This window comes from Lepidochelys kempii, chromosome 6, assembly GCF_965140265.1.
Source record: "Lepidochelys kempii isolate rLepKem1 chromosome 6, rLepKem1.hap2, whole genome shotgun sequence".
Lineage (NCBI taxonomy): Eukaryota > Metazoa > Chordata > Testudines > Cheloniidae > Lepidochelys > Lepidochelys kempii.
The window spans coordinates 10,557,954-10,572,830 of record NC_133261.1 but is presented as its reverse complement, the minus strand read 5'-3'; the positions used below and the strand labels follow the sequence as shown (position 1 = coordinate 10,572,830).

General features: G+C 52.1%; 1 protein-coding gene across 1 annotated transcript in view; it reads right to left on the bottom strand.

Annotated features, from left to right (window-relative positions):
• Nucleotides 1-14,646, bottom strand: part of LOC140913644 (uncharacterized) — a 90,721-nt gene extending 76,075 nt beyond the window's left edge. Inside the window, 5 exon segments of the mRNA XM_073350384.1 lie at nucleotides 11,200-12,283; nucleotides 12,803-12,910; nucleotides 13,482-13,608; nucleotides 13,790-13,860; nucleotides 14,262-14,646. Coding sequence (XP_073206485.1) covers nucleotides 11,200-12,283; nucleotides 12,803-12,910; nucleotides 13,482-13,608; nucleotides 13,790-13,860; nucleotides 14,262-14,391 — 1,520 coding nt within the window. The 5' untranslated portion in view covers nucleotides 14,392-14,646.
• Nucleotides 14,647-14,877: the final 231 nt, after the last annotated feature.

Genomic DNA, 14,877 nt, shown 5'->3' with positions numbered 1-14,877 from the left:
CTGGGTCAGACCAAAGGTCCATCTAGCCCAGTATCCTGTCTTCCGACAGTGGCCAGTGCCAGGTGCCCCAGAGGGAATGAACAGAACAAGTAATCATCAAGTGATCCATCCCTTGTCACTCATTCCCAGCTTCTGGCAAACAGAGGCTAGGGACACCATCCCTGCCCATCCTGGCTAATAGCCATTGATGGACCTATCCTCCATGAATTTATCTAGTTCTTTTTTGAACCCTGTTATAGTCTTGGCCTTCACAATATCCTCTGGCAAGGAGTTCCACAGGTTGACTGTGCGTTCTGTGAAGAAATACTTCCTTTTATTTTAAACCTGCTACCTATTAATTTCATTTGGTGACCCCTAGTTCTTGTGTTATGAGAAGTAGTAAACAACACTTCCTTATCTACTTTCTCTACACCAGTCATGATTTTATAGGCCTCAATCATATCTCCCCTTAACTGTCTCTTTTGCAAGCTGAAAAGCCCCAGTCTTATTAATCTCTCCTCATATGGAAGCTGTTCCATACCCCTAATCATTTTTGTTGCCCTTTTCTGAACCTTTTCCAATTCCAATATATCTTTTTTGAGATGGGGCAACCACATCTGCACACAGTATTCAAGATGTGGGCATACCATGGATTTATAGAGGAAAGATGATAGTTTCTGTCCTATTATCTATCCCTTTCTTAATTATTCCCAGCATTCTGTTTGCTTTTTTGACTGCTGCTGCACACTGAGTAGATGTTTTCAGAGAACTATCCACCATGACTCCAAGATTTCTCTTTCTTGAATAGTACCAGCTAATTTAGACCCCATCATTCTCATCATTGATTCCCAAGGGGCTGTAACAGTGTGGCAAAGAGCATGACTTGGTCCCCGGCCTGCAGCATCCCTGCTCCAGCAACGGTACCTGCCATGTTCCCTCCTGTTTGCTGGCCCAGGATTCTATTTGTAATGTACAATGCTGGTTTTCCAATTTATTTGAACTCTGGGAGCATGACCTTGTGTCTGTGAAACTTCGCAGCCCAATTAAACGTGACTTATGGATGGTTCTGAACAGCCGCCTTCCAACCAGGTTGGAGTCTAGAACTTGAAATACCAGGAAAGCTGGTGGGTGCACAAATTCAGTGTTCCCCTTTGGCCCAGTCTCCTCCCAAACCCCACTCTTCCCCTGCTCCTCCCAAGCACCATGGACACTGTGTGTAGCCTCCGTCTCTTCACCAGAACTCAATGGGACGGAAGTTGGAAGCTTCATCTATGCCTTCTAAAGCACGCTTCCGTTCTTTCACCAGTATGACCACACACGGGGCCGGCCTTACACAGGGGCGAACTGAGCGAAGGCCGGGGGCACCATTATAAACGGGGTGCCTCTGGACCAGTGGTGCCCCTGCTGCTCTGCTGACGTCTGCAGCCCCGCAGCTCCTTGGAACCCCCGCAGCTGGGGAAGAAGGGCACCACTGATGCCAGGGTGTCCCCTGTGCCCCCTGCCATGTACCCTATCTCTGCAGAGCGGAGTCGGGGGTGGGGATAGGGCTCACCAAGAGAGGGACAGGGCTGCTGGCACCTGCTACTGTGTCGAAAGGAGCTTTTTATTTAGACTGGTGAGTGCCTTCTCTTAAAGGGGCAGTGCACAGTCTCTCACACTCCCCCAGCTCACACCCACTCTCTTTCACACTCACCTCCCAGCACATACTTATATTGTTGTTGTTGTTTGTTGTTACTTCTTGGTACTTCCTGCAATGCACATATATTCTCTGTAATTTTATTCTTTCACAGTGCTGTAATTTTAGTTTTTTGACTGGTCTGTGCATTTCATAATTTTATTTCTCTCTCATGCTGACATTGAATTCTTTAAGTAGTGAGTTCTAAAACGCTGAACCTGTCCTGGCTGGAGTAATTATCATTATTACTGTTATTATCATATTGTGCTTTGTCATTCATTATTGTGCTACAATCAAATAATAGTATCCCTCTCAAACAGGGGTGGGCAAACTACAGCCCGTGGGCCACATCCAGCCTTCCAGACGGTTTAATCCGACCCTCGAGCTCTTACTGGGGAGTGGGGTCTGGGGCTTGCCCTGCTCCCACCAGGGAGAAGGATCGGAGGCCGCTCCACGCGTGTGCTGAGGCTCCTGGAAGCAGCGGCATGTCCCCGCTATGGCTCCTACATTTAAGGGCAGCCAGGGGGCTCCATGTGCTAGCCCCGCCCCAGGCGTCACCCCTGCAGCTCCCATTGGCCAGGAACTGCGACTAATGGGAGCTGCAGGGGTGGTGCCTGCAGACGGGGCAGCGCGTAGAGTCTCCTGGCCACACCTCCGCATAGGAACCAGAGTGAGGACATGCCACTTGCTTCCAGGAGCTGCTTGAGGTAAGCACGGCCCAGAGCCTGCACCCCTGAACCCCTCCCACACCCCAAACCCCTACCCCACCCTGGAGCCCCCTCATACACCCTGAACTCCTCATTTCTGGCCCCGCCCCAGAGCCCGCACCCCAGGCGAAATCCTCACCCCCCACCATGCCCTAACCCCCTGCCCCAACCCTGATCCCCCTCCCATCCTCCTAACCCCTTGGTCCCAGCCTGGACCACCCTCCTACAGCCCAAATCCCTCATCCCCAGCCCAGAGCCCACACCTCCAGCCAGAGCCTTCCCCCTCCCCTTACCCCCCACACCCCAACCCCCTGCCCCAGCCAGGAGCCCCTTCCTGCACCCTGAACTCCTCATTTCTGGCCTCACCCCAGAGCCCGTACCCCCAGCCAGAGCCCTCACCCCCTCCTGCACCCCAACTCCCAATTTTGTGAACATTCATAACCCACCATATAATTTCCATACCCAGCTGTGGCCCTTGGGCCAAAAAGTTTGCCCATCCCTGTTCTCGGCAAAACCTGTGTGTGTTATCCAAAAATTGAACATGGCTCTAGATCTTAAAGGAACAAACAAGAGACCAGAACTCTTGAGCCTATTTGCTAATAAGAACAATCAGAATGCAGGCCTGACTCCATGGACGGCAGGGGTCCCTCCGGATTTACATCAGTGTCACCAAGATCAGAATGAGGCCCTGATTCTGATGCAACCAGGGATTACAGAAATGGAGCTCTATTAAAGACTCCCCGTCATTTTCTTTGTTTCCTTTTAATCTTTTCCAGGAACCAGAGCACCACCCAGGCATGACCGAGAGATACAGAATGCTCCACCTATTACCCTGAAAAACTGGCTTTGGGGCACCTCTTGAATAACCTGCCTATCACCCCCCTTAATCTCTCCTTCCCGAGGCATGGGTCTCCAGGGTTGTGAGGGAAACACTTGAAGGACAGGCAGCCAGGCACTTTTTATTCGTGTACGTACTAACCCAGAAGAGAGTACTAATCGAAAAGCAAACAACACACAAATAACTTATCACAAGCCAAAGAGCATTCAAACTATAATAGCATACAGTTCAAATTGTCCTAAGCGATTGTGTTTGGCTACACATGGCCAGTATGCAGCAGATCTGGTTTCCTTGTACTAAACATATTTTGTCCAGGCGCTCCCTTATTAAACTCCACATACATTGTGAGCAGTGTTCCCTCTAATTTTTTATGTCCGTGTGTGGAACGAATTTTGTTATGGGCACCAATATGGAGGTGATGTGCAACACATCACCTTCATATTGGTTCACATAACATTCATGTGGTGGGGGTGGGGCCAAGGGGTTCGGAGAGTGGGAGGGGGCGCAGGGCTGGGATGTGGGGGGGGATGAGGGCTCTGGCTGGGGGCGCGATCTCTGGGGTAGGGTCGGGGATGAGGGATTTGAGGTGCGGGAGGGGGCTCAGGGCTGGGTCAGAGAGGTTTGGGGTGCAGGCTGCCCCAGGGCTGTGGTCGGGACAGAGGACTCCCCCCAGCCCTCTCTCGCCGCAGCAGCTCGGGGCCTGGAGAGAGGCATCTCTCCCCGGAAAATCCGGCAGGCCTGGGCCGGGCCTAGGGAGGGGCTCCTCTCCTCCAGCCGCAGCAAGTCCGGGACAGGTCTGCGCTATGGCCGGTGGGGAGGGGCGCCTCTCCCTGCTGCAGCAGGTCCATGCTGGGGCCAGCGGGGAGAAGCCTCTCTCCCCGTCGCAGCCCTGAACCCCTGCGCTGGGCTTAATAGGCGGCTGCACAGCTTAGAGGGAATTTAGATTGTGGTTCTTCCCCAGGTACCCTGATCTAAATGGGTCACTAAGTCAGCAGGATCATATGCTGACACTGGGGAAACGGGAAGTGCCCAGCCTCCCTATGCTGTCTGCGTGGAGGGGTGGGGGAAATGTAGGTACAGTTTCCTCATACGTTAGTAACCTTCAGAGCAGCTCTGCAGTCAGTTTGGTCTCTGCTTTCATATTGTAACAGCCGCTTCCACACTACGTTTCTCCAGGATTTCTGCTGTTCTTTGTTAGGATTCCTATTAATTTCCCCATTCTGGCTACCTCGCTGGCCCCCTTTTGCCAGCAGCTGGTCTCCTAATTCCTCTCTCAACCGTTCTATCTGCCTTTTATACTGTCCTGTCAGCTCGCAGATCTTTACAACACATGCTGATCACAAGTTGTTTACCACAGAGTTATGCTGCACCTCTTTCTGCCAGTTCGGTGGTTTTCTCTGGGGGCTTTTTCCCCACTGAACTTTCGACCTGCAGAGCTTTCGACCTATTTTTTTTCCCCTTCCGCTGAACTTTTAACTTTTTGGCCTACTTTCAGCAATGAAGTATCATGTGACCTGCAACTTCTCATGGTGGAATGACCTCAGCATATTCAAAATGCAAGCTAGGGACACAAAACGGAGCCTGGAGAATCTCTCCGGTATCACACCATCTCTTACCCTGCAGCAATCCAGACACTGGGATTCAAATCCTTCACACAGGCCTCTGAACTCCCTTCCTGTGACCCCTCTTAGCTCAGTTCACCAGCACAGAATCCCTCCCCCCCCTCCCCCAGACTTCTTATTTCCACACAGCCGTGGTTTTCTGGATTCCATAGACCACAAAGGAAACACACACACACACACACACACTCCATCATTTAGATCCAAATATTTATTTTCTCTTCTTAGATCTAACTACAGGAAGCTCACTACATGGATAGAAAAATATCACTAGTTAAAAAAAATGGATAAAGAATTAAAATCAGCCCTACAGAAAAATATTTGAATTAATCTAACACCTGTCCCTTAAAAGGTACATAGTGAGACGACCCCAATCCTTCCATGAGTAGATTTCCTTCATTAAGTCTCTCTCAACTCATAATAACATTGGTTGAAATAAGTGGAACGAGATCTCTGTGTTATGACAGCTAATGAAGCTGCAGAAGAAATATCTCTGGATTATAGCGTCCTGTGAAGTTGCAGGAAAAAGCTCTCTCTTTCCTGCTAAAATGAAATCATGCCAATCCCTCAACTTCCCCCCTCCCCATGTTTATAAAAATTCCCAAATTTAAATATGCACACTCTCCCTCAAAAAGAAAAAAACACAACAAAAAAAAGAGGCTCACAAAAAAAATCACTTTAAAAGGGCATTTTAACAGCAGTCACTTCTCTAAAACCATCTGGGTTTCCTTTGATTTTAGAAGACACTTCCCCAAGAGAATCAAAAGAGCAAACAATTGACTTAAGAGAGGGTGGGTGGAAGACCTGGCTAAGGAGACAGCAGGGATTCTAGCTAGTTACTTTGACGATTCAGTGGCCACCACTGTCAAACGCAGCGAGTAATTCAGTGTCTCAGTTTTTAGGGGACTCAAATTGGGGGAGACCCCCTTACAAGGAAAGTGATTCCCCAGAAAGCACTGAGTGATCACCCTCTGAAAAATCAGACTCAGACTGAGCACCCTCAAAATAATTAGCCAGTTTAGAAAAAATCTTAGCCATTTTCTTTCTCTCCTTCTTCCCCCTCTCTCACCCCTTTCTTCAATCACAGCTTTTCCATGCCACATCTTGATGCTAGCTCAGGATTCTAAAAAGTTCTGGTGTAAATTCTCCATGCAGCCCTGTCGCAGACTTAGCCCCTGCCTAGGGTTGGGTGTCTGCTGCTAGTTGCCGTGCACAACCTGTGCCGGGCAAGTGTCTGGTTGTTGAGGGCACTTGGCAAAGGGCCAGAGTGCCATTCTTTTGCAAAGAACAGAACACAGAAATCTAGATTTCCATGGCCTCCTCTGCTGCAACCAATAGACCCCACTTCCCTCCAAGAGCCAGGGATACAGCCCAGGCATTCTGACTCCCAGCCTCCCCCGTTCTAATCCACGCTACACTTTTCCTCTACCAGAGGTGGGAAGAAAACCCAGAAGTCCTGACTTGTATCCCTTCTTTAATCTACACAGCTCCAAGACCAGACGAATCACCTTTTCTGCCTTTACTTATGCATAGATAGTTCCACTGGGCTGCTGGGTTTTTTATGAAGAATTCTGCCTTGCAGACATAACTCCAAACTCCAACGACAGCTTTGCCTGTAGAAATACAACAGGGCTGGGGGAAGCTCTGGGATTTATTCTTTAAACCTTAGAACCACTAGGAATGTGTGATCTTATTTTATTTCCCTGTGAAGCATCAGGTGAGGATGCTCGAGAATTTAACAGAATGTTAGGATATAGATATTCAGGCCTGTCTGTAAAGGCCTGTACTCTAAGAATTTAGGTGTATTCTTATCACTTGGCTAGTTCTAGAGGTATAAAAGAAAGAATCAAAATCACTGTCTGCCAGTGAAAGGGCCTTCTCTTACTGTGACAGTCTGAGGCCCTGTTCTTAGGCTTAGGCCTTTGGCTAAGCAACAGAGGCAGCCATAAGCTGGGAAGCGACCGGTCACATCCTCCCATTCCAAACTAGTCACATTGAAAGAAGGTGCTATTGGGCTGTTAGGAATACAATCCTGTCCTGATAGTGCCCATCACCTCCAGAGAAAGGGAAATGCCTAGAAAATGTAAAAGGAAACTTAGTTTGATAGCATCCTGTCTGGCTGTATTGTTTCATGATTTCTGTGTGTATATAAAGTCTGCTGCAGTTTCCACGGTAAACATCTGATGAAGTGAGCTGTAGCTCACGAAAGCTCATGCTCAAATAAATTGGTTAGTCTCTAAGGTGCCACAAGTACTCCTTTTCTTTTTGCGAATACAGACTAACACGGCTGTTCCTCTGAAACCTGTCTGGCAAGAACTCACTTATCAGTAGGTGGAATGTGAAATCCTCATTTCTGTGTTTGTTCTATCACTGTAGTCCCCATTTCCCCATTGTTTGTCTGTATAATCTCTGTCTGGTTCTGTGATTGTTTCTGTCTACTGTATAATTAATTTTGCTGGGTGTAAACTAATTAAGGTGGTGGGATATAATTGATTACATAATCATGTTACAATATGTTAGGACTGGTTAGTTAAATTTCAGGAAAATGATTGGTTAAGGTAATACACAATGGGCTGCATCGCTCCCTGAGACAAGAATGTCTCCACAGAAGTCTGATCTCAGCTGGACTCGCTGTAGGAGCTCCTGGTGGCAAACAGGGGTGCTGGAGCCTGAAGGCCCAATCCTGGAATCAGGAAGGCTGTATGGCCTACCCTGGTGGAACAGTGTGGCCCCCTGAGGTCTGCCACACTGAAAGGGAGACTGTTTAAAGGCCGGGATGCAGCACAGACCTGGTAAACCCATGTCTGATGGGGTGTTCACCCCACACCACCTCTGAAGGGCTTAACGTGGCTAGTTGGACTAATTAACCACCAAGGCTGCACCTGGACAGGGAACCAGGGAGCAAAGAGGACTAATCAAAGGATGAAGCTCACCTGGACAGGAATAGGAAGGGCTTGTAGAAAGCCAGGTAGCTGAGGGCAAAAAGGGGCTGCAGGGACGAGGTCTGTAGTCACTCTGGGGCTTGGGAGAACAGGGAGCTTGGCCCAGAGGGAAAGGCAAACCCAGAGGAGGATGGAAAAGAAGCTGGACAGAGACAATGTAGGAAGCAGACCAGAGAAACAGAAGTCAGGTGGGGGACAGTGCAGGTCTTAGCCACTGGATGTAGGGTCCCTGGGCTGGAACCCAGAGAAGAGGCCAGGCCTAGGTTCCCCTACCACCCACTGGGGAAATGGCCCCATTGATGGGCAGTGAACTGGAAGACTGCCTGGGATGACTGGTACAGAGAGACTTGGATACACAAACCCCCCACCCCCCAGAAGGGGAAAACTACAGTGACCTGGCCAAAGGGCGAAGTCACGAAGAGGGAGCCATTGAGTCCCAAGAGAGAGACGGAGTGAGCACATCAGGAAGGGGCGTCAGACTGGCAGAGTATTCCCCAGCTGTGGCCACAAGAAGGTGCTCCAGTGGTGAGCAGAGCACTCCATGATGCCTTGATACAGGCATTTGAGTTACATAAATATTAACACAGGCAACAAGTATGACAGGCTCCCTTTGTTGACACTTATCTAACTCAGTTATCCCAGGAGCATATTGGAGAAAAATCCTCATTGTTAAAAATTTATATCAAAACTTTCCATGGTGACAGTTAATGGTTAAGGGGGCCCAATTTTGAGACAATGCTGAGCACTTCCACCTGAAAATTAGGCCTCCAAAATATCTCACACAATGGAGGTCCTCTGAGATTGCTACTGAAAACTCTTAACTTATGTTTTAAAGCCATTCTCCAAATTCAGTCAAGCTTAACTGATCAGACCCAGTTCTCCAGTCTTCCCAAGAGACTTCCAAGTTATACAACTCCCAAATGTCTAATGTACAAGCCCCAAGCAGGTTGATTCCCTCTGCCCCTTCCCCAGGCTTTGCTTTGTGCATCATAAAGTAGCAAAATTGAGGGGCACAATCCCCAGTTTTATTTCCCTTTCCAGGATGCCTTTAAATTTCTTCTCCTGGTTGGTTGAGAGAAATGAGAGATCAATTGTGGATCTTAATTACTGCAAACCAGACTAAGAAAAGACCAAGAGATCTATGCTCTGCAGCCAACTCAGAGCATGAACAAAACAGGTCAGTTGAGAGCCACTTCTGCTTAGAGAATTACTCATCAAATAAAGAAAAGGAGTATTTGTGGCACCTTAGAGACTAACCAATTTATTTGAGCATAAGCTTTCGTGAGCTACAGCTCACTTCATCGGATGCATACTGTGGAAAGTGTAGAAGATCTTTTTATACACACAAAGTATGAAAAAATACCTTCCCCCACCCCACTCTCCTGCTGGTAATAGCTTATCTAAAGTGACCACTCTCCTTACAATGTGTATGATGGTGGGCCATTTCCAGCACAAATCCAGGGTTTAACAAGAACGTCTGGGGGGTGGGGTGGGAAAAAACAAGGGGAAATAGGTTACCTTGCATAATGACTTAGCCACTCCCAGTCTCTATTCAAGCCTAAGTTAATTGTATCCAATTTGCAAATGAATTCCAATTCAGCAGTCTCTCGCTGGAGTCTGGATTTGAAGTTTTTTTGTTGTAATATTGCAACTTTCATGTCTGTAATCGTGTGACCAGAGAGATTGAAGTGTTCTCTGACTGGTTTATGAATGTTATAATTCTTGACATCTGATTTGTGTCCATTTACTCTTTTACGTAGAGACTGTCCAGTTTGGCCAATGTACATGGCAGAGGGGCATTGCTGGCACATGATGGCATATATCACATTGGTGGATGTGCAGGTGAACGAGCCTCAGATAGTGTGGCTGATGTTATTAGGCCCTGTGATGGTGTCCCCTGAATAGATATGTGGGCACAGTTGGCAACGGGCTTTGTTGCAAGGATAGGTTCCTGGTTTAGTGGTTCTGTTGTGTGGTATGTGGTTGCTGGTGAGTATTTGCTTCAGGTTGGGGGGCTGTCTGTAGGCAAGGACTGGCCTGTCTCCCAAGATTTGTGAGAGTGTTGGGTCATCCTTCAGGATAGGTTGTAGATCCTTAATAATGCATTGGAGGGGTTTTAGTTGGGGGCTGAAGGTGACGGCTAGTGACATTCTGTTATTTTCTTTGTTAGGCCTGTCCTGTAGTAGGTGACTTCTGGGAACTCTTCTGGCTCTATCAATCTGTTTCTTCACTTCTGCAGGTGGGTACTGTAGTTGTAAGAATGCTTGATAGAGATCTTGTAGGTGTTTGTCTCTGTCTGAGGGGTTGGAGCAAATGCGATTGTATCGCAGAGCTTGACTGTAGACAATGGATCGTGTGGTGTGGTCAGGGTGAAAGCTGGAGGCATGTAGGTAGGAATAGCGGTCAGTAGGTTTCCGGTATAGGGTGGTGTTTATGTGACCATCGCTTATTAGCACTGTAGTGTCCAGGAAGTGGATCACTTGTGTGGAGAGAGATTTGTGGGGGGGACCTGGATTTGTGCTGGAAATGGCCCAACTTGATTATCATACACATTGTAAGGAGAACGATCACTTTAGATAAGCTATTACCAGCAGGAGAGTGGGGTGGGGGGAGGTATCTTTTCATGCTTTGTGTGTATGAAAAGATCTTCTACACTTTCCACAGTATGCATCCGATGAAGTGAGCTGTAGCTCACAAAAGCTTATGCTCAAATAAATTGGTTAGTCTCTAAGGTGCCACAAGTACTCCTTTTCTTTTTGCGTACACAGACTAACACGGCTGTTACTCTGAAACCTGTCACCAAATAAAGAATAATATGGGTATCATTATTCCCATTGTACAAAGAGAGGCCCAGAGAGGTCAAGTGACAGAGCTGGGGCTGGAACCCAGGAGTCCTAATTCTCCCAGCCCCCTCTGATATCACCCCTAGACCCCATTCCCCTCTCTAAGGACCAAACCCAGGAGTCCTGACCCCCAGCCCTAATCACAATACCTCACTATGTTTGCTTATTTCCTCTCTACAAATCTACACATCAAAGCTGAACAAGTTACCTTCGCTCTTCCTGCCATTTTGGGATCTTCACAGAGGCCATCAGCACCTTGATCCACTGGAGGGGCGAAAAGGGGACTTCTAGTGCACTGGCATGCATTGCAGGTAGGAGCCAAGGCTTCCGAGAAGGATTGGTATGTCTTGCTGAGCAGTGGGGGTGGGAAGAGAGGAAGCCAATTTACTCTCTATAAAGGTGTCCTTGTCCCTCCCAGCGCCCCCAGAAGGCACATTAATGTCCCCCTCTGTAGTGGCCCCTGTTCCCCAGGACATGTCAATTTCACTCTCTAGAGGGCCACCAGTGCCCCCCCTCTCCATCTGCTGGGTGTCTACTGGTTGTGCATCCTCAGGTGCTTCATGAGGGCGGAGCTGTCTCCAAAGCCCTTCCCGCAGTCGGTGCATTTGTAGGGCCGCTCTCCAGTATGGGTGCGCCGGTGGTTGGTCAGCCTAGACCTATTGATGAAACCCTTCCCGCACTCGGGGCACTTGTAGGGCCGCTCCCCGGTGTGGATGCGCTGGTGGTTCATCAGGGATGAGTTGCAGCGAAAGCGCTTCCCGCACTCGGTGCACTCGTAAGGCCGGTCTCTGCGGTGGATCTGCCGGTGCCGCATGAGCGACGAGCTCTGGCTGAAGGTCTTGCCGCACTCGGGGCAGCTGTAGGGTCTCTCTCCAGTGTGGATGCGCCGGTGCTTGATGAGATTGGCGCTCTGGCTGAAACTTTTCCCGCAGTGGCCACAGCTGTAGGGTTTCTCTCCGGTGTGGATGCGCCGATGCTGGATCAAGTTGGAACTGCTTATGAAGCTCTCGCCGCACTCGGCACAGGTGTAGGGCTTTTCGCCCGTGTGCGTGCGGACGTGCTTGGCGAAGGATCCCAGGCTGAAGCTCTTCCCGCACTCGCTGCAGAAGCAAGGCTGCTCTGCAGCATGGGTGTGGTAATGCTTCACCAGGGTGTAGTTGCATTTGAAGCTCTTCCCACACTTGGTGCACTGGTAGGGCCGCTCGCCCGTGTGGATGCGCTGGTGCTGGAAGAGGTGGGAACTCCGGATGAAGCTCTTCCCGCACTGGCCGCACTTGTAGGGGCGCTCCCCGGTGTGGATGCGCTGGTGATCGATGAGGTTGTATCTGAGGACAAAGCTCTTCCCGCACTCGGTGCACTTGTAGGGCTTCTGGCCCGTGTGGATGCGCTGGTGCTGGACCAGGTGGGAGCTCTGGCTGAAGCTCTTCCCACAGTCCGAGCAGCTGTAGGGACGTGCCTCAGCCTGGGCTTGGTTGTGCTCTGTCACCACCCTGATGTCCGTCTCATCCGGAGATATCGCCTCCGTCTCCTGCTGCCGTCCAACCCCGCTGGCCTCTCCCTGCTCGGTGCTTCGAGACATCCCACAAGGCTCCCTTCCTGCAGGCCCTTCCTGCTCAGGATTATCCTCCTCCATCCCAGCACCTACTGGGAGAGAGGGAGAATCCAGGCAGGGCTTGTTCCCTGTGCCAGGGAGAGACAGGGCACAAAAGGAGGCAGAAAATCTGAAAAGCAGGAAACGAATCCCCTGCAAACCCTTCCCCAGAGGAGAGCGGAGGGGCTGGTTCTGCCCCAATGGTCTTGCATGAGCCCACAGAGAATGGCTGGGGGAGGGCAGGGTTCTTCCCAGGGGTCAGGCAGGGTGGGCGAGAGCCGGGAGTGACATGTGTCAGGAGGACAGGGACCTGCTGGAGATGACATTGAGCGAGACCTGTGGAGGGCTCCAGGCGGCTTTGCTGGGATCCCCTCACTCCCGTAAATTGCCAAACTAACCTAAATTATTTGATGCCAATTTTGCCACTTCAAGGCTCCCGCAGCTTGTGGACCACTGACACTAGCCCTATGGGTTTGGGGTGCGACGTCAGGCTTGCTGACCAGAACAGTCCCTTCTGACCTTCCCCATCTATGGCTCTAGCCTGGCACCCTGGGGTGCTGGCCGTTAGTTCGTGGCGGGTCTCTGGGCCAGCGTCACTCCTTTCTCACCTGTGCAAATGACCATCAGGTTCTCCCTTTCCTGGGAGCCCTGGAGATCAGGGACTCTCGGCTCTTCCCTTCGCTCCATCCTGGGGATCACGGCCGGGACAGGGAATCCTGCTCAGGGGAAGGAAACAGGCAAGATGACGCTTCGTGAAGTCTCCCTGGAGGTCTTGGTGCAAAGAACACGCTCTCATTTTAACCCCGGCCCCGTTCTCTGCTGGGGGGCGTGGGGGAGAATATGTTTACAGGGACCCTTGGGGCAGGGTGATGCCTGGGGGAAATGGGCTGTGCCCCCCATAAGGGAGTCAGGGATCTCAACACACAGTGAGAGGCCCGAATGGCTCAGGGAGTCGCTGGGCCATTCCTAGCCCGGCAGAGAGAGCAGAACCCCTGCTGGGCACGGAGCTGCCTTGGGAGGGGGATACAGGGATTCAGTGCCTGTGTGAACTGGAGCAAGGACATGCAGCCACCTGTGCCCTGGAGAGCCCTGGGGGAGGGGATCAAACTACCCCATGTGAATCCCCTTCCAATGAGGGGCTGTGGGGGTGACAGTCTCTCCTGTGGGGTTGGGGGCAGGGGCCAATCCCCCAGAAATCTACGGGGCCAGGGAAGAGCCCTGAGACGAAGCTATCCGGGGCTCCCCGCTACATCAGCTCCTGATCCCCGAGGGGCAACGGCGCCTCACCCAGTGAGATGAGAGTCTGGTAGTTCTCCTGCATGACGTCCCTGTAGAGCTGCCTCTGCCCTTCGTCCAGGAGGCCCCACTCCTCCCGGGAGAAATACACGGCCACCTCCTCGAACCCCACCGGCGCCTGGAACCAGAAGGGACCCCGCTCAGCACCTGACACTCCAGCCACGGCCCCCAGCGCTGGATCGGAGGGCGGGCAGCGAGGGGCACAGCTGGGAGAGCCCAAAGGGGGAGTCTGTGGAGCAGGATCCAGGGGGAAGGTGCAGTGCTCACTGTCCGATAGCACATCCCGCTGCGCATCTCACCTGGTAGCCAGCCGCAGCGACCACCAGCTCCTGTGCCAGGCCGCTCCCCTCCTCGCCCAGGGCAGGCAGATCTGTGGGGAGGACACGGGGGGTCAGAGACCAGGGCACAGCCCCACGGGGACGTGTGCATGGCCCCCTATGGAGCAAACCGCTCTGCTGGAGACCCGTGGCTGGCACAACATCCAGGGGGCCCTGCTGGGGTCATGCTCATCCTGGGGCACATGGGCGGCTGCTGGGATGCCAGCCCCCTTGGCACAGCTCCCAGCCCCACGGAGCCATCTCTCTGCTGCTCCCCCATGATCTGGGGCACGTGAACCCTGCGGGCAGCCCCGGGGGCACGAGACACAAACACTCGCCGAGTCTCTTCCAGCCGCACACACGGAGCCCAGCTCTGCAGCTCCAGCGACTCCCGATTTCAGCCCTGCCGCACCCGGTTCGCGCCCCGCCGCCCCTGCGCCCAGCCCCGCCCTACCCACGTCCTGCCGCCCGCGGGGCTCCGGCAGCGGCTGGTCCGGGGAGCCCCGGGGGAGCCGCCGGCCTCCGCCCCCCGGCTGGGAACCGGGGCAGGGACCAGGCTCCAGCTGGGAGCGCGGGGGATCCATCGGGCCTGAGATCCTGTCCCGTCTGCCGGCGTCACGTCCCCACGTGTGTCACCCGGAGCCAATCCGCTTATGTCAGAGGCAGGGACTGAATGAAGGGGCTGGTACCCGTGCATCTGCCGCCGGCGCCCCCCAGTCATATATAATGTCATATAATATCAGGTTTGGATGGGACCTCAGGAGGTCATCTAGTCCAACCCCCTGCTCAAAGCAGGACCAATCCCCAATTTTTGCCCCAGATCCCTAAATGGCCCCCTCAAGGATTGAGCTCACAACCCTGGGTTTAGCAGGTCAATGCTCAAACCACTGAGCTATCCCCCACCCCACCCCACCCCACCCCACCCCACCCGCAGCCCCTGCTCGCCCAGCCGCCCCCAGCGCCCCCCAATCCCGCCCCTGCTAGCCCAGCCCTGGGCTCCTCCCTCCCCCACAGCCCTGCCAGGGCCCCCCAGTCCCGACCCGCAGCCCCTGCTAGCCCAGCCGCCCCCC